At 33.8% G+C, this 20,791-nt stretch overlaps 1 protein-coding gene across 1 annotated transcript in view; it reads left to right on the top strand.

The window, feature by feature from the left end:
* twz (BTB/POZ domain-containing protein twz) overlaps positions 1-18,511 on the top strand; it is a 209,404-nt gene extending 190,893 nt beyond the window's left edge. Inside the window, exons 4-5 of the mRNA XM_081764526.1 lie at positions 6,452-6,657; positions 12,282-18,511. Of these exons, the coding sequence (XP_081620652.1) occupies positions 6,452-6,657; positions 12,282-12,745 (670 nt within the window). The 3' untranslated portion in view covers positions 12,746-18,511. The remainder of the gene's footprint in view (positions 1-6,451; positions 6,658-12,281) is intronic.
* The last annotated feature ends 2,280 nt before the right edge of the window (positions 18,512-20,791 follow it).

The following is a 20,791-nucleotide window of genomic DNA, read 5'->3' as shown; positions in this document are numbered from 1 at the left end:
GGAAGAGACTATGTCTAATGAATACGCGGGTTGGGCTAAAACATCCCAACCCAGTGCTTCCAACGTTTCTCGGAAAGACTTAACAACATGTGGTCTTGCATTGTCATGAAGGAACACGACTTTCCCATGTCTATTGACCCATTCTGTAATTTTTTCTTCAAAGCTTGGTTCAAATTGAGTGTTGTCGTCGGTAGCGGTCTGCTGTAAGTTTTTTTTTTTTATTTTTTTTTTTTAAACCAGGTTTCAACAGCTTTAAGTAGAGTAAGCACCCTTTTGATCCGACCAGATGCAGACCACTTTTCATCACCAGTAACAATTCGATAGACTACCTTTTTGCCTGGCAAATAATATTTGACAAGTTGTTTTTCGTCTTCACCCATTTTCCTTCCATTAGGAGTTTTCCTAAGGAATGTATACGTCTGGAAATAGTTGCTTGATTAACTTGTAATGCTTGTGCAGGATGTTTATGCGTTTGAGATGAATTTTCATTCAGCAAGGCTCGTAGTTCAACGTCCGAACTTTTTCGAAAATTTCCTTTTTTCCTCTCAAGATTGAAATCGCCGTCTTTGAATCGTTTAAACCATTGTATACACATGAAGCTTTCACTCGTATAGGACGGGCTTTCGTAGAACTTATTTATTTATTTATTTATTTTTTAAGTGAAGTAAAACTTCTTGCAGATGACATTTTTCCGGAACGAAAGTGGACATTTTCACAAGAAAAGAAAATACGTTTTTGATATTCCGATTGAATGACTTATACTGTATTTTTTGAAGCTGACAGCTGTGACTCTTAAATACAGAAGTTGCCACATTAAACACAATGCCCGTGTATGAAATCACGCCATTTAACGTCCATCTCCCAAGTCAAATGCATACATCTAATAGAATATATTGTGTGAGTGCGTGACGTATAACCCTGCCCTCAAGTCGTGTACACTTTGAAACCTTACATTTTTACGTTTATATATATATATTCTCCGTTTCCTACTAATTATATAAAAACTCATAAAAAATGCGTTGAAGTTAATATTCCTTTTATAGAACATAAATAAACCTTATAACGAACTAAGAAAAATATTAACATGCTAGTAAACATTCGGCATAAAAATCTGTTAGGCCTATCGATCTATCAATTTTTATGTGTATATTTGGTTAGATGAAGTGCCTTCTTTTGAAGAAAGGAGGGTGTAAATATAAATTCTTAAACTGCCAAAGTCTTAAGATGAAATACGAACTATATATTTGATAGGTCCTTTTTCATACATAAATTTCACATTCGATCACATTCAAGTGGGAAAATTTTCCTTATGGTTCGGTAAGAATGATGAGAAAAAAGTTTTTTTTTTTTTTTTCATAAACCCCTGAAAGGGCATAAGAGGTCACGTCGTATACTGTTAATGCTTGAAATTAATCGCCTCGGGTCGCAAAGACCTTTTTTCTCATCGCCAGCCTTGTTGCTAAACTTTTGTTTCAAGCCTTTTGTTTTGTTCCATACTCCTCCCCCCGAAGGCACTTTAGGAAAATTAAAAAAAGAAGAAGAAGAAGAGAAAATAATAATAAAGTCCTGCCCACCTGAGAAATGCCAACTTCACTCTAAATACCTTCCAGGGATAATGCTTATGTTAATGGTTTGCAGTTACTATGTGTATATTTATAGACGTTATATATATATATATATATATATATATATATATATATATATATATATATATATATATATATAGCACAGAACGATTCAGATTTGCTGTAGAATCTCTCTCACTTATCGTTTTGATTTTTAAGAAACTCATGTTAGTGCTGTTTGGAGGATTGCAAGACATGGATCAACCTTGTACACAAAGAAGTTAACGAAAACTTCCGTTGTAAGGATAGTCTGTGGTCAATACGTGGTTTTTGGTGTGGAATGAATGATTTTCCGTCTATTTCCTTCCTTCATAATTACGACTTGCATCAAAAGATTGCGATCTTGGCCAATAATTAGTCTTGGCCGATTGCGATATGTGTGTCTCCACATAGACTGTAATAAATGGTATAAAAAAGAGCCCATCACATTTACACATGGTCCGAAATTATGTTTGACAGCATTCATCATGACCATTTCGAGGTCCATCATAATAGCCAGAAGATCAAGTGTTACATTTAGAGAAACACACTTGTACACGCATAATATGAAAAACATAGATTATCCCTTGGATTGTTCCTTGTTCATCTTGCAAGAATTCCGCTTGCATTTTGTTCCTGCCGCGGACTACGCTACCTCTGCTCCAGAGACGTACGCAGGGGGGGTCCTGGGGGTCCGGACCCCCCGAAATTTCGACTTTTTAAAAATTTAGCCTAATTTTAGGGGCAATTTTAGGAATTTTAATATAAAATACCTTCATATTTAGTTTGGACCCCCCCGAAATAAATTCCTGGGTACGCTACTGCTCTGCTCTATTGGTTAGTTGGGTGATAGGTAGGATTAGGGTGAATCGGCTAGAACTTGCTTCGTGTAAAATACTTAGACATGCAGATTATTTTCAAGATAGGTAGCAATTAAACAAACATTTAAAAAAATAATATACACGTACATACATTACTTAGTGTTGATCCAACCTTCATTAAAAAAAAAACTCGTGGTGGCCTGGTAGATATTAATAAAGAAAAAAAAACAAATTATCATGCTATAGAATTAATTACAAACAAAATGTTGGTTTAATAAATCACTGTAATCTACCGTAGAACTATACGGAAGTTTTTATAAATATATATGCTTGACAAGTTGCACACTTATATTTACTATCTTTCCGCTTCTCACGCAAACAGACTCACAAATACACACACTGGTGTACGGGTGACCATCTTTTGAAATATGTTCTCGATATATATATAAAACTAATTATCTCCTTTTATGATTAACTGCAGAAGTTAGTTTCTAACTTTAAAAAAAAAAAAAAAAAACTTTTCCTTCTTCTTTCTAAATTGCCTTTCTTTTTTTATGGTGTGTAGTTCGCATCAGTAGCAAAAGTAATTAACTGTGGAACAGAGTACTTAGTTTATATACGTACAACAAACTCAGCCGACTACTATGGACAGGTAGTCATTAAGTCATCCGCTATTGTATATTGAACTAGCATATATATATATATATATATATATATATATATATATATATATATATATATATATATATATATATATATATATACTGAGAAAACGAAAAGAAGATACAGTGTATATGTATACATATATACAGTATGTATATGTGTGTATTCTTTTAAAATCTGAGTGATGGCAATTCCGTTAGAGATTAATCACGGAAAGTGGTATAGTAGATATATCACACACGTGCCAGACGAAGTAGCATCTCATCGGAAAAATTTATATTCTTTCTCTTGACAGTGATACCAAGTCCTTCATAGAAAGAGAAAACTTTTGGAAAGTACTAGAAAGAAAGAAGGAAAGAAAAGAAACGGAACTAAACTTAACTTGAATCCATTTCTTTCAGTGTTCTTTGGAAGATTTTGTTTTTTGCGGGGCAGGGGAGAGGGTTACCTTTTATCTCTTCGTTAGTTATGAAATAGCGAATAAGATTTAGGAAAGAAAGCATGAAAGATAGACAACTCCTTTGAGAATCCCCCCAAAATGTGAAAAGTTTCCCATTCTTCTTCCTATCTTCAGATTTTTTTTTCTGTCCGGTTTGTGTTAGATTATATTTTAGAAGCAGGAAAGAAAAGAACCAGAACGGAGTTGTTTCTCAACCAACAGTAACTTATACTCGTACACGATTTTTTTTCCTAATCATATACATCTAGGTTTTTCTTTCTTTTCTTTTCTTTTCTTTTTTTTTTTTTTTTTTGAATTAGAGGACACGGAGGCTGAATATAGTGGACAACATTATTTTCGTGAATTTTCTCGGTATTCTCCCATTTCCTCCCACATTATCATTCTTTCATAATCATTCACTTCCCATTAATCATTCGTTTCCTTAAGCTCACAGAATATATATATACAGGGTGTTTCAAAACAACACCGACAACGTTTGGGAGGTGATTCCTGACACCAAGATAAGACAAAAAGTATAGACCAACCTGAGTGCACAAATGCTTTTTTTTTTTTTTTTGGTTATTGACTGCAGAAAACATGAAAAAAAATAAAAGAACGTTAAACGTCCATAGCTCCAAAACTATGAGACCTACTGTAAGCGGGTTAATACTTCAGTTAGGAACTTATATGTGCCCTATCCAAAAATTCATATTTCAGAATCCTAACGTACTCACGCAACAATTTTCATTGAAGTAGTTCAGCTATTGGCATATAATTTGAAGTACTCACCAACTACCTCTATAAAAATTGTCGCGTAAGTACCACAGGATTCTGAAACATGGATTTTTGGATAGGGCACATATTAGTTGCTAAGTGAAGTCTTGATCCGACTACGGTAGGTCCCATAATTTTAGAGCTATGGACGTTTGAAGTTCATATTTTCATGTTTTCAGCAGCTTATAACTCCGAAGGGAAGGATTTATGCACTGAGGTTAGTCTGTACTTTTTGCCTTAACTTAGTGTCAGGAATCACCTCCAAAACGTTGTCGGTGTTGTTTTGAAACATCCTATATATAGTACAAAGATTATGCTTTTCCTTCTGATGTGATGCTTCTTATTGCTCGTGTTTTCCTAGCCATTGATGATTCCATAATATTTTTTTTTTCCCCGGGAGGAATTTCAATAAACTGAGGGTAAAACTAGTGCTGCGAAAGTACTAGTATCATAAGTTGAGCACAATTGAAGAAATGTCCCGAAAAACACCCCTGAAACCATTTTCAGTTTTATACCAGAAATGGTCACAAAAATGTTAGAAAGCCTAAAACTTCTATGTAATTCATTATTACTTAACGAAAATTTATTTGTAGATTAAGAGTCTTCATCCCGGCGAAATTAAAATACCGCTAATTTTACATTAATTATGTGATATCTTCAAATAGATAAAAGATAATCGAAATGTGGAACAAGAGCGCCCTAGACAATATCATTTTACATGAGAAACCGTTATCACGACTCACTTATCTGCTTTCGATTTCGAGCCATTTTGAAAATCGGCATTTATTTTCACGTTTTTAAACAGCTGAAAACATAAAGCCACTAGGTGACTTGTGATAACGGTACCTCACGCAAAATAATATTGTCTAGGGCGCTCTTGTTTCACATTTCAATTATCTTTTATCTATTTGGAGATATGACATAAATACTTTAAAATTAGCGGTATTTTAATTTCGCCGGGATGAAGACTCTTAATATGTTTGTTTTGGTGCAATTTTAAAGACTTCAGATCCTGATTTGGTAACGTATACCCGAGAAACAGACATTAAAAATGATGACTCGTCTGGAAAGTTGGTCATGAGGAAAAGTGAGGTCAATAGTGCGGTTCCTGTGGGCCAAAAACACTACACCTGCTGGCGTTCATAGGCAGATTGTAGAGGTGTATGGGAAGGGATACACTTCAAAGTGGTATCATGTCTTCAAAGAAAGACGGACCAATATTGTTAATGACAACCACTGACATAGCGGTTGACCCAGTACTTCAACCACTGATGTTACCTTGGAACGACTAGAGCTCCCCTTCTACAGCCCTGACCTAGCCCCAGTGACTTTTACCTTTTCCGTATTCTAAAACAAATAAATGTCTGGCTACCATTATCTGGCATGTGATTATGTCAAAATCGCTACTTCACGGTAGCTGCGAGAACTTGGCGTGGATTTCTATGAAAATGGTGCAGAAAACAATCTGCCGTTGTGATAAGCGCTTGAACAAAAACTGTGATTCCATTGAGAAATATTGTTGAGTGCCCTCTATCATCAGGTGTGTTGATTTTCCAGCTATGTCTCACACATACGCCATAATAGGGTTTGTAAGTTTTTTTTTTCGATCATCCCTCGTACTATCCTTACAAAGAAGACACCTGTTATGTTTTCAAAGTTGTAACAATCTGAATTGTATCTAGTGATTTTTCATATAATTTTATTCTCACGTCAGTAGCATGTAATGCATTTGTTTTATTATATAGGAGGCAAGGTGGCTCAGTAGTAGAGCCTCTGGTACGAGGGGTCCCTGGTTTCAAAGTGGCCACGCTAGTTTGCGGTGGACATTATCGTATCCGTGGGGTTTTGTCTGAGTTCCCCCGTTTCCTCCTATCTTCTCATTCCACCAATTGTATAATCACCATTCAATTTCATTAATTTTCCGCCTCTTTTAATCTAAAGGACAAAAGCGAGTGACGTAAAACTACAGTATAACTCCATTTCATTTCATTCCTTCATAAAGACAAATATTAAGACTACATCTACTACGAAACAAAAGGAAAATAAGTTTGTTTGCTTTCATGAATAACCTTTGAAGAATAACTAGATTATTATTTAAATTTGACACTAATAATTATAATAAACAATATTATTTTATTTTATCTTTTCAGATATCCAGAATCTCGGTTGGCGAAATTATTCAACGGAAGCATACCGATTGTGCTAGACAGTTTGAAACAACATTACTTCATCGACAGAGATGGTGGAATGTTTCGACATATTCTTAATTTCATGAGGAACTCCAGACTTCTCATACCAGAAAGTTTTGATGATCTCGATCTTCTGATGGAAGAGGCCAGATACTTCGATATCCCACGTAAGGATTTTGTTTATATATGTTTTGCTGTGATCTCTATTAGGACTCGGATTTTTATTTTTTATTTTTAATATATTTTTTTTAAAGATTACATGCTTTAATCGTTTCACAAAATCTTTCCACGATTGAACATTTTAATAGCGAGTACTAGGTACTATGCTATTTCCGATCATAAATCATCAGGAATAAACTGAGAGAAATGATTTTTACAAGTTCAGTTACCACATTTGTCGATGGTCTGTAGAAGAGGCAAAGCAAATATCACCCAGTTCCTCTTCTATCAGAGTGAAGGAGAAGACATATCCCAGAAGTACTGGAGCCCCATTCCTTAACGATCTTCTTATAAGTCGCGGATTGCAACGTAATACAAATAATGTAACAAGCACTGCGTTGATGCAAACTTCTACGAAGTGAAGCCTCCGGTCTTAAGGGCAAATACAATGGCATAATCTACGCTTATCCAAAATATAGAGCCTACCACTCAAAGCTCGCCCGAAACTTATCATAATTGGGCTAATCAACCAATAATTCCCCAGTTTATGAAATTATACTTCATAAGTTCTACTGTATTATATTAATAATTGATTTCCTTATGTAATTTTCATCATAAACGATAATACAACACTAATAATACTCATGAAGTTTCCATTGGTACAGTTACATTAGCATACACGTATTGGCTGTTTATGTTGAGCTTCTGTTTCATTAAGAAAATACACCCAAGATAGCGCAAGTTAAATCGAAGCTATTAGTCCATACTAGGTGCTCCCACTTCTGTTCACTCCTCATCCATACTAGTTGTATCTTGCCACTCTTCATCCATACTTGCTGTATCCACTCCTGCTCACCCTTCATTCATGCTAGTTGTACGCACTCCTGCTCACTCTTCATCCATACTAGCTGTATCCATTCTTGCTCACTCTTCATCTATACTAGCTATATCCACTATTGCTCACTCATCATCCATACTAGTTATAGCCACTCCTGTTCACTCTTCATCCATACTAGTTGTATCCACTCCTGCTCACTCATCATCTATACTAGCTGTATCCACTCCTGTTCACTCTTCATCCATACTAGTTGTATCCACTTCTGCCCACTCTTCATTTATGCTAACTGTATCCACTCCTGCTCGCTCTTCATTTATACTAACTGTCCACTCCTGCTCACTCTCCATCTATACTAGCTGTATCCACTTCTCACTCTCTATTTACACTAACTGTATCCACTCCTGCTCACTCTCCATTTATACTAACTGTATCCACTCCTGCTCACTCTTCATCCATACAAAATGTACCCACTGCTGCTTACTCTTCATCTATACTAGCTGTATCTATTCCTGCTCACTCTTTATTCATACTAGTTGTACCCACTCCTGCTTACTCTCCATCTATACTAGCTGTATCCACTGCTGCTTACTCTTCATCTATACTATCTGTATCCACTCCTGCTCATTCATCATCCATATTACCTGTATCCACTTCTGCTCACTCTTCATCCATACTAGTTGTATCCACTCCTGCTTACTCTTCATCCATACTAACTGCATCCACTCCTGCCCACTGTTTATCCATATTAGCTGTATCCACTCCTGTTCCCTTTGAAGAAGATAAGATACATTGCATTGATATTAGATGATTTACATGTCGTAAATAGAGACTAAATTAATACACGTATGTAATAACTGTTGTATAGTCTTAAGAAAGACCAGAAAATCCATCAATTGAGGCCATTGTTTCTCTCTCGTGCTGGTATTTTTCTTCCTTTCTTTCGCTTTGCTCCTTTCACGCACGTTGCAGCAATTGAAATACTAATAATAAAAAATCAAGATTTCTGTAAGGAATGCTCCCCCTTTTTTTCCGTTTAGTTCTGTTAGAAAACTAATCAAACACGATTGCCTTCGATTTCAAATGTTTGCCGTGTTGCAATAATGATCCTTAAGGAATTTTCTTTTTGCTTGATACCCGCAGGAGGTCGCTGTCCGATGCGTTTCTCTCTTTTAAAAAAATAAAAAAAAAAAAAGGACGTTAAATTTCTCTCAAAGATGGGGGAAAAGAGGAGAAGAGATGAATTTCATTACTTCACGCAAACTTATCCCCAAGCATTGCACAAATAAACTTTAGATAATGAAGTTTTATATTTAAAAAAAAAAAAAAAAAAGATATGCATTTTCAATTGAGTAGATATACACCGTAAGTTGCTTTTGTATAACAAATAATGATGTGTTAAACAATGGAAATCACTACAGTATAATAGGGCCGGAAGATGATTTTTTTTTTTTTACATAGGCCATAAAAACTTTTCGTTATATATCTCCGGCATAATATTTTTTAATGTTATATTACAGAAATTTAACAATTTAATGAAAAAATGTAGAACAGCGGCGGTGGTTGGACGCCTAAAGTAGGGGAGCAAGACATGATCTGATAATATTTGTATATCAACCTTAGTTTTACTGGTTGTTTCTAACACTTTGTTTGAATAAAAATTGTATAACTAATAGGATACTATATTTTTCAGTTAAAATACCGTATATCGTATTTCATATTTTATTAAATAAATTGACAAGAGCAACGAAAGAAGGTAGTCTCCTAAACAACGAAAGTGTAAGAAGAGATTTGATTCCTTGCTCATGAACATCTTAAAATTACGTCTGGAAAATTGAAGTGATCAGATTATTTAATAACAAATTTGCAAAACAAATAAATAGAAAGGATAATATTAATCATAGTAATGAACAATGAGGCTTGTTTTGTAGAAGTTGTATTGAAACTGGGGATTAATGAACAACTTATCTTTAAATCCACACATGCCATTAAATGTATGTTTTTACTCTTAGAAAACGAAAAACAGTAAATACTAGAAGCATATGCAACGAATTTAAAGAAATACGCAACTACAATATTAATTGGTTTGAATTGCAATTAAAACGCAGTTTCTGTAACATTCTTAACTCCACGGGAAGACATAACCAAACGTACTCACGCAACGGCAAGGCACCATATTTTTCTATGAACAAGTAATACATACAAAAACTTCGCATTTGCAGAAGAACTATATACATTAAGGGGTCACTTAAAAAAGTGGGTAGCAACTGCCCCCTCTTGTTCCCTAATTGCTGCACACCTTTCGCACTCAGAATAGGTCTGATGCTACGTAGATTGGAGTCATAAAGGACTAAATGTTAGAAAGTGGAATATATCAGCATTCCGCGTGGAGTGTATCACTCATTTCCGTTAGTGAGGTTGAAGACGGAAATCTGAGCCGGATTTGTATCCCCAAAACGAAACACCAAGTCCAATTATGCTCAGGTACGGAGACGGACTGGCCAAAGCAGGTGTTCAACTTTATTCTGATGTTCCTCAAACCGGCCGCAGCGGTTCCAGCTGTGTGAGTGGATGCACTGCATCCTGGAATATGGCGGCATTGCCCGGAAACAACATCTGGACTATAGGATGTACACTCATGTCCAAAATTATTGTCGCATGTCTATAAATATGTTGTTGTACGAATATAATTTGATAACGAATTGACCCGGTATTTCTTAAAATGTTAGTATGTGTATAATCGGCAAAGAGATGTATGTGACAAATTTCATGTCAAAAGAGCTGTAAATAAAAGACAATAAAACGAAAATAAAACTTTCTTGTCCATTTAGCAACATTTTGTTTTACTCATTCTAATTTTCGTATTTATAATTCTTTTCCTATGAAATTTGCCACAAACATACATTTCCCAATTATACACATAGTATCAGTATTAAAAGAACCATCATTATCAAATCAGTGCAAAATCATTATCAAATTATATTCTTACAAGAAGACCGTTATAGATATGCGACAATAATTTTGGACATGAGTGTACATGACCCCTTAAAATGGCAACTTAATCACGGGCAAGGATACAATCGGTAAGCGTCAGCACAGGATCCACTGAAAACCAGGATATTGCGGCCCACGGTATCACATATCAGCTACCACATTCCATGGATGGGCGGAGACTACGCTTCTCTGGTCGCCCGCCACACACAAACACGGCTCGTGGTTTGACACAAGATGAAACAATGATTCATCGAGCATATAACACGTTTTCGATCAGCGGTCCACGGTCCATCTTCGCGACACCATTGGCGTAGTGCTGAAGCCACTTTTATAGTCCCTTATCAGTGGTTTCAGCCGTGCAATCCAACCCCGAATGTTTATGTCATGTAACTCTCGGCGGGTTGCGATTGTTGACACAAGCTGTGAAGGTGCTGCTTGACTTCCTCTATCACTTGCACCGCAGTCGCACGAGAGTTCTAACTAACAATCCACTTTAATGCTCGGCAAAGCCTGTCACTGACGTTTCTCTTCCGACCACTGTTCCTTTTTGCTTATGTGGTTTCGGTGTGAGTTTTAGTCCATTATCACCTTGGATAGCATTTCTTACGACACACCTAACACACTTGTCACTTCCGTAACACTCGCACCTACATAACCGAGTGTCAACAATGTGTCCTCTTTAGAAATCTAAGACCACACTACTCTTCTACTGTTCCTCACGTAGTATGAGTTTGCCCTAATAAATCAACCCAGACATCTGATCCATTTCCAGATTTTTTCATTGAAGTAATAAGTACCTGTAGTTCAATGTAAATGACAGATTTGTTAATGTAGCTGTACCAATGGAAGCTTCATGCGAATATTACAGTAAAGTTGTAATTTATTATGTTAATAATCGAGAACTTCGTAAGGAAATCGAATATTAATATAATTTTGTTTGTTTATGAAGTTCAGACTCCCTTTTCAGCATTGAAGCTATGAGACTTCGAGCTACTGTTTAAAGTAGAATCCGAACCACCATGGTGATTCAAATTTTTCAGTGTTCTTCCACCAGGAATGGAACCCAAAACCAAGTGCACTAAATGTACGTGCTAGCCAGTACACCAGCAGCAATGGAATTTATTAATTACCTAGGGTTTATATATGTATAGTTGCCATTTAAATTCTGATTTTTCTGTAGTACCTACTCTATACGTTTCTATTAGAAGTCAAAATTACTTCTCGATAGCATCTAAGAATATAAAATGTTCATTGATCTAAGAAGTTCTGAGGCAAAGATATAACTTCTTGACATTGTAGGAACCAGAGTAGCATAAATAAGACGAATATTAATTGGCATGCATAAGTGAATATCAGTCTACTAAAACCATATTTATTCAGTTCTTATAATCGCGGTATCCCTAACCCGAAATCACAATCTATTCCTTCACTCCAGCCTCCTCAATTTCTAGTTTTCCATGTGCTCCTTTGAATCATACAGGAAAAAAAGCAACTGGTCTTCATAGTCTAATCCTACTTAGTGATCACTAAGTTAGAACTTAGTGAATCTCTTTTGGCCTGCGCGAGACAAATGGGCTGGGACAGGCATTTAGACAAAACAAACACATTCTAAGTAGTGGTCCATTTCTGATGAGAAGGGTGTTAAAAAAATAATACAAAATACGACAGTATAACATGAGATAACAACTAAGTATTTTCAAGTTCCAAAAGCTGTTCCCTTCAATATTGTTTTCTTTAGTTTTGCAAATCAAAACAACTTTATTATAGTATGTCATTTTACAAGTTATCTCTTTTTTATTTCAGCAATGTGCCGACAGTTAGAGCAACTCAAGAAAGAAAGGCAAAGCAGAAATCAGAATCACGTAACTGGAAACAGTGGCAATGAAGGTGGTGGGGGAAGAAAGTCATTAAGTGGAGGTGCGTGTAACACAGACGATACCGCAGAACATGGGTATGAGTGTGTAGCGTTAAATGTAAGTCCAGACTTAGGGGAAAGAGTTATGCTTTCAGGGGAGAGATCCCTTATTGATGAAGTGTTCCCAGAAACAAGTCAAGCTCTTATGGACGCTCGTAGTGGTTTAGCTTGGAATCACGATTCTCGACACTTGATAAGATTTCCTCTCAACGGTTATTGTAAGCTTAATTCTATTCAAGCCATTACAAGGCTACTAAATGCAGGGTTTAAAATTGCAGCAAGTAATGGTGGAGGCGTAGAGGGCCAACAATTTTCCGAATATTTGTTTGTAAGGAAAGTGTATCCTATGTGAGAAATGCAGGATATGGACACACGAAATGTGCATGAAGTAGAAAAGGAGAATTAATCGCCTTTATTGAAATGCCGCCAATTTCCGGCCAAACTAACCATCCACTTTATGTTACAAAGAAGTAAATGTATATGGACAGATGTAACTAGTGTAACCTGATTCTGAAAAGTAATATACCTAGGTATATATGTATATACCAAGAATAAGTCCAAGGAAACCGTACAAAACTTATTTAATTATACAACACTCCTTAAGTGGTTCTATACCATTATGGTAGGAGTTGTAAGTAATATTAATAACATGTCATGTATCATCGAAGCTCTGAGTCACATAATGAGCCAATGTGCATATATATTCTGTCTCCGGAAGGAAGAAAGTTTGAAACACTAATAACTACTCAAGGATATAATTGGTTTAAAAATATCACTCACTTTGGCTTTGTAGTTATATCTTTCTTCTGAAATTGTTCAAAGGATATATTGAGTATTATTTGTTTTTTCTTCAAGTGGGTCCAGTATTTTATCTTGAAGTACTCATTTAAAAAAAAATCATTATCTCATTTTCGTTGCATGACCCATTTATATATGTATTAACGTATTTTTTTCTAAAATCAATTGTTTCCTAGAACTGAGAGCTAGGGGGTACCATCTCCAGGGCGAACAATATAAAAATAACACTGTGTTCTGACATGCCCTTCGGATATATCAATGTAATGAAAATTTGAAGCGCTATTCGCTAAAGAAAGATTAATTTCAGCCTACAATTTCTTTAGTTTCATAAAAGTGGAGATAACTCACTCTGGCTTTCAAGTTTCAATACAGTTCAGATTTTTAAAAATATATTTAATATGTTAATACCTATACAGATGAGATTACCGATATATTTCATAATACACAATTCACTTCATGAATAGAACCATGTTAATTTATTTTAAAAAAAATAGTACATATATAAATACTTCTAATTCTGCTTCTAATTCCGATTTCCCACTACATTTTCATAATAACAATTGAACGTTAATGCTCATTTTAAAACGGAAATTCAATATTTATATCTGTTTGGAACCATATAATTGTTTCTAAATTACAAAATTCGGTCATGTCATACTGTACAATAATATTTTATTAGTGATCTAAATTCTAGAGCTACCTAGCTAAGAAAATCGCAATAAATAAATAAATAAATAAACTTAATTTACCAACCAAGAGCATTGTGAATATGATTCTTTTTTCTAAAAAAATCAGTTGACACGTCATAGAAACTAAAATAACTCATGAAAAATTACAATATAGTACAAACAAATTTGAAAGAATTACTGTATTTTGATGTAGAACAATACATATATTAAACACAGGTAAAAACAAAAAGTAAATAATAATAATTAGTTATTTTAAACGTGATCACTGAGATTTGAAAGCTCAAACCTATGTTACTTCCCGCTTATCTCAAAGGTAAATTGACTTCTAAGTATTACATCATTCTACTTGTTCCTTGCCTTGGTGTATATATTTTAAACTCCTAAAAAATCAAGTTATTATTGAAGTAAAATGTATAAAATAAATGAAGAACTGACTATGTCAACAGTGTCCTATATAAATATAAATATGTGTATGTGAGCTAGTCTTGAATGAGAGAAAAAAAAAGATTTATATACTTTCAGACTGAAATAAGAATATATATAATATTGTAGAAGTTTTGGTCTGGTTGACATCAGTGGGGAAAGCTGATGCGAGAGGTATTAAAACCTCTGGAACAATGTGGGGGCTTTTAATACATTAAATTGTGTTTTCTCATTCTTAAGTTTTTTAAAAAAAATATGTTTCATTTATTTTACTTCGTTGATAGTTGATTATATATTATCACGGTAACTTGTAGTTTAGTTAATTAATACAATAGGATTTATTTCCAAGTGTTTTGATAATGAAACTTTTCTTCTTACTCTTGAAAATTGACAAATCTCTTGCACAAAATATTAGTGAAAAAAATATTATTATTAATAATATATGGAGGAAATGTTACCAGTACGTAAGATTTATTTACTTTTCTTTTTAATTAAGGGATGTAATTCAGGCAATTTCGTGAATTAGAAACATAACACTTGTACCACAAATAACGAAGTATTCTATGTGTGACTACTACTATTGTAAAGTGAATTGTCTAGTTCCAAAAAGGCTGTTGTCCATTTACTGAAAATCCCAAAAAACCCAAGAAAAACTAGAATCGACGCGTTTTGTAGAACTGAAAATATTTGAGGATGTTCGGGAAGTTTTTCTCATGAAGTATTTCCAGTTCTACAAAACATGATAATTCTGTATTTTTAAAAAAGTTTTCTTGGGTAATTTCTGTAAACGGACAAAAGCCGTTTTGGAAGCAGACGACTCAAGTAATAACATGACTTGAGTTTACATTAAAACAATTAAATACTTGCGAGAAAATATTTTCTTTTCAAAGTATAATATATAGCATTGCTATTTAAATTGTTTCTATCGACTACACGGTTATCTCGGCGCATTCATTACAATCTTGTACAATTAAATTATCTGTTGTAATCTATATATATTGTGAACATCTACGAATATTATCTATAAGTTTCACAATCTCTGTAAAAAGATCGTGCCATAACAAGTTTCTATATTGTTTTCTTGTTAAAAAAAATTCAAAAGGATAAAATGATGTTATTTAGATATAAATATATTATTATTATATTAATATATAGTGTAATTATGTAAAGATTGTATAAAAAAACTTTCTTTAGAGTGTTATACTGTAGTAATATTATTACTATAACTATTAATTATTATTACATATGGTATAATATCATTTATTGTGTAAAAAAAAAACAACAAAATATTACCATTATTTTTCATCTGTAAAATCATTACAAAAAAAAATATAATTATAAAAACGTGTTTCTTCTTCAGTGCCATAACATTATATAAAGTACTGTGACATTTATATATATATATACAAAAATTACTTCTTATTTAGTATTTGTAAACTTATGTGTACATTATATATATATTTATATATAAGTACGAATTTTATAACGTAATGAAACAAAAATCTTTAAACAGTGTTGCAAAATGATATAGCCCGACTTAGAAATTAGTCGAAGTAGATAAAAACCAAGGATGTTATAAAATAGAGGATCTGCCCATACGTATCTTTATCCTATGAACTCAATGAAGCCAAAAAATAATCGAACATCGTCTGAGCTCACACGTCTGATTGGCTACTCTCGTTTCCGCCATGGTGGTTGGCTCGAAACATTACGATCTTAGTGGCGCGGAGTGGGCAGGATGGGTGTGGTGAAACTGTGACGTATGGCTTCACGATTTTGTTGTATGGGCAGATCCTCTATTTTATAACATACTTGATAAAAACAAACTACTCGCAAGTGACTTTGTATGGTTATATTGAGTGTACAAACTTGAATACAGTTCGAACATGTGTAATTCTTGATTACTGCTTGCTAGGTTAGTGAGAACGTCAGTAACGTTCTCACTAAACGTACATTGATTTCCCCTGTCATCTTTGTTCTTCTTATAAGAGGCCGTCTCTAATACCCGATATACAAATAAAGGTATAATAAAGAAATCTGACCATGTTGAAATGTGTAATAGTTCTGAAATTCTACGTATACTTGTTGATGAAATAGATATTTGAGTTTCTCTTCGTCATATTTTTTTCAATTTCCAAGAATATAAATGAAAGATTTAGACGCAGAACGCTTATTCTTCATAGAAGTTGATTTTTCATCTCAAGTATAAAACTGTGTAAGAAATAAATACTACAACTTTTCTTGCGTCCCTTGTGTTTATATGCATTCATTTTACACTAAAATATTTGTTTTATCCGAACTTTACACATTCTAGTATAAATACGAACCTACAAAGTAAAAGGTGTCTCCAACTTAACTTCGAATCTTGTTTGGAGTTTCGCTACTGTAGTAATTGTAAGTTTGCAAGGTTGCGCTGTTATCAACGATCGCTAAGAGCACTGTTAAAGTGCTGACAATAACGTAAATGGGATTGAAACACATGTTGTGAGCATATGAAGGTGTAATTATATCAATTTCGACTCTAGCCGTACATTGTGTACTTTCGAAGCCAAAATTTTTGGGTAACATTCCCATACGGATAGGAGCTTAAGAAGAAACGTAATGACACGGGTTCTGTTATGAGAGGTTAATAACAACATGACAAAGTTTTTGAACAAATTTTACTTCACATTTAAGGAATATCGCTTCAACTATGCTATAGAATGTTTTAGGTTTGAACAGCATTGAAAATAAAGCACAGTTGAAAGAAGAGACCAGCAATGAAAGCAAAGTAAGTGAATCCAGAAGTATACTCTTTGAATGTTATGTGGAGAGTTTGACAATTTATGATTCATACAGTTAAAGCAGCAAATCGAGGTCGAATAAGATGCATTTAATAGTGATGGAAGTCGAATAGTGCAATAAATGTTTTGCTTATCATATTATTTCCCTCCCATAAAGATACTAATACATGATAACATATTGATATAATGTTTGAACTTACATTCAAGTATAAAAATGTAATGAACTCTTGCTATTGATAATTTCTTACGAGGTAGTCACATTTCTGGTCCACAACATACCCCGACTGGCATCAATACAAACTATATTATGGATGGGAACATTGGAAGTTTTTTTTTTTTTTTTCTACAGAGATACATGTAAGTCGGAAAGTATAACACATTTTGTAATAATTGTTCAGGCGTCAAATCTTTCTCATTGTAGAAAAAAAAATGTAATATTATTAGTCTGAAACCACCTTGTTTTACTGTAGTTGTACTTACAAAGACCTTTGCTTGCACACAAATTAGAAGGCATCATTTCTGATATTCGACAAATTTCTTTATCGGGCTAAACAGTGTTGTATTGAGACGTAGAAGAAATCATGCTTAAAGAAGACGAAAATAAACTTTCACTGCGCGTAATTTGAAAGAGAAAAGATTACATAAAATAAAAATCACATAATTAAAATTTATTAAAAGAAAAAAAACGATTTGATCTCAAATTTCTTTGAATAGTTTCTTTTAAAGGGCTGTGAAGTCCATTTACACGGACAATTTGTGTTCTAAGATGATGATGGATAACGAACATTACACAGAAGAGCTATATAAGTTGAATGAGAGTTTATTGTATTAAAATGATCTTTTTTGCATGTAATATATAAGTAAAAATGTTTGATAGAGAGCTCTGAATATGTGTGTGATCAATAACTACATGAATGTGAGCAAATACGATCGAGTGTGTATGTGTGTGTATATATATATATATAAAAATATAAATACGTATATAAATTTGTGAGAATGTTTCGTTAGATTTAAGTAAAACTGCTAACACGCTGTTTGCAGACTATATAATTACCTAACAAAGCTGTTTGTTTATATATATGCATGTATGACTTTTTTCTCCTTTGAACTTATGAGAAATCATGAACTATCTCCCTTCTATTTCTAAGATATTATTTTTCCATGAAGCAAGAAAAAAGGTTATTAAGAGATATAGCTAGAAATAATTACTGGGCTATAAGACTGTTTTAAGAAATGTTACAATTAAGATAATAGAACGAAAATAGATTTTTTTTTTCATATATGTTGATATATTTCACTTTTAAATGGAAACAAATACTATCTTGTCTGTATGTAAAACACAAGAGCGAAGTGTAGTAATGGCTTTTAAGGTAATTATGGATACCAAAATGTGCCAAAATTGTAAAATCTAAAATTTGAAAAGTATATATTGTGTTTTATTGCTTGTTTTAATTCCGTATTTCCTTCAATATCCTCTTTCTTAGACATTTTCTTTTCAAAAAATATCAAGAAGATAGGAGATAAGCACATTTGAGGCACCTAGTATCAAAATCCGCCACATCCATTCGCTTAGGCTAGTTTTAGACGGAAGCATTTATCGTAGCATTTCTCGTAGCAAAAAATCGTATCATCAATATTCTACCGTGTAAAGTAGCAAATGCTATAGCATTTCCCATGCCATAGCATATCCTATGGCATTTCTTATCGATAGAACCTGCTCTATATCATAGCATTTTCCCCAGCATTTCTGGTCCGATTGCAGCGCCGTGGTGTGTTAAAAGGAAGCGAAATATTTTGTGCCAAATATCCATGCTCTTTGTTTTGTGTGGGGAAATTTAATTGTAGTGATGTTATTATTATGCTGATTGAAAAATATGAGGCATATCCTTGTTTGTACAAAGTTAAAAGTCCTTTGTATCATAATAAGCATATGCGAGAAAGGGCTTTAGAAGATATAGCGACTGAAATATCTGGTTTTACTTTCGGAGCCACAATTGCGCTCTTCTCCATTGGTTTGTTTGCTACGTCACGATAAGATGTTTATCAATATGCTACCGTATAAAAGCATCATATATTTTTCATGCCATAGAATATTATACGATATTTTTGGCAGTACATCTGCTAAGAGAAATGCTACGATAAATGCTTCCGTCTAAAACTAGCCTTAGTTTCGAGTAAACTCATAAAACGTGCAGTGAAGCTCCATATACACGCGTACGAAGTCCTATATTTGAACTAGTTTTTTAGTAAGAAATAATAAGCTTTTAAACAAAATTCTGTTTCCATGGAATTCCTTTATGACAAGCGTTATATAACTCAATTTCGGTAAAAAAAAAAAAAAAAAATGGATTTGGTAGCTTTTTGATACTAGGCGCCTCATTTGTAATCATCCCTAACATTAGAATACATTTACAGAAAAGTCGGGATTTCAGCAGTGGAGAAGAACCCACCTCGTGCGTCCGTCCCTTGCAATATCAACTGTTCTTTCCATATGAATTTGTCAACAACGATATATCTGCTCCGATGAGGAGAGTTAAATTCCATATCTCAGATGTGAGTAGCTTTCCACGATAATGGCAAAAATTGTGACTTGATCTCCAGTGAAAAGGCAAAACAAAACTTACGAAACAATCATAAAATGGGAATTGCAAATATGGGCAATGATCACAATAAATGACATTTATTCACGATTTCTTGTAAAAATGGCAAAAATATGTCATTTTGTCACAAATGACTGTTTTTAATGATTAAGTACACCTTCAAAAAGCAAGTTCAGTGAAAAGAATATTGATTGATATCTGATCAAAATTTCGTTACTAGTCAATATTTATGAGCAAAACTTCACAATAATGACAGCTCATCTATATGGGTTAGTTTTCTTTTCTCTGTCTGTACAAACTCTTCAGAACTCTTATCACATGAGTTTCATATCGTCCGGAGAGTATTGTTCAAGAAATGTATTTTTTTTTCTTCTATATTATCGTAGGTCTATGTTCTGTACCTTTCACATCATCTTTATTTGAAAAATATGGAATATATTTCTGCTGTATTCACTTGTTGTTCAGAATTTTATGTATTAACACTGGCTATGACATTCAAATCCTTTTAAATACTGAAAGGAAGAATTATTTTAGGTTAATTAACAGTTGTAAGATGATTTTAGTGTAGCGCTACTGAGCATTATACTGCTACACTAGCGAAATCTTGAAACTGTTAACCAGAATTATTACGATTCTTCCAATCTGTTCTGCCTTTGATTTGTATTATACAGAGTAGTCCAAAAGTGTGGAAACACTAATAAATGTTAACGTTATAAAATATAATTAAAATAACAACATAAGTGGGAAATAGGGATTGGAGAAAATATTTAAGTACACATCACAACGTTCACCATCTTGAATTTTACGCAATTGTCTTAATTGGAAACTATTTTCATAGAAATTGAATGACATTGTTAATTTTGTTCTAGCATTACAAGTTATGATTGTCTGTGTTTGCATCGTTGCAGGTGAGTTATAGCAGAAGACGGCCTTGATACATGCAGAACGCATTGAGATCCCTTTGATCTCTAGAGGACGAAGCACCAGATTGGTTGCAACCGATTTTAAATCCTCATCATCCGGAAAGAACTCCCATCAGCAATTGTATTGTGTTGAAAGTGCTGCACAAATTGGATCTATGGAAGATCTTCCCAAGACTGATGGA

This window comes from Thermobia domestica, chromosome 7 (assembly GCF_964235325.1).
Source record: "Thermobia domestica chromosome 7, izTheDome1.hap1.1, whole genome shotgun sequence".
Classification (NCBI taxonomy): Eukaryota; Metazoa; Arthropoda; class Insecta; order Zygentoma; family Lepismatidae; genus Thermobia; species Thermobia domestica.
The sequence above is the reverse complement of the archived record's forward strand: the minus strand, read 5'-3'. Positions and strand labels throughout refer to the sequence as shown.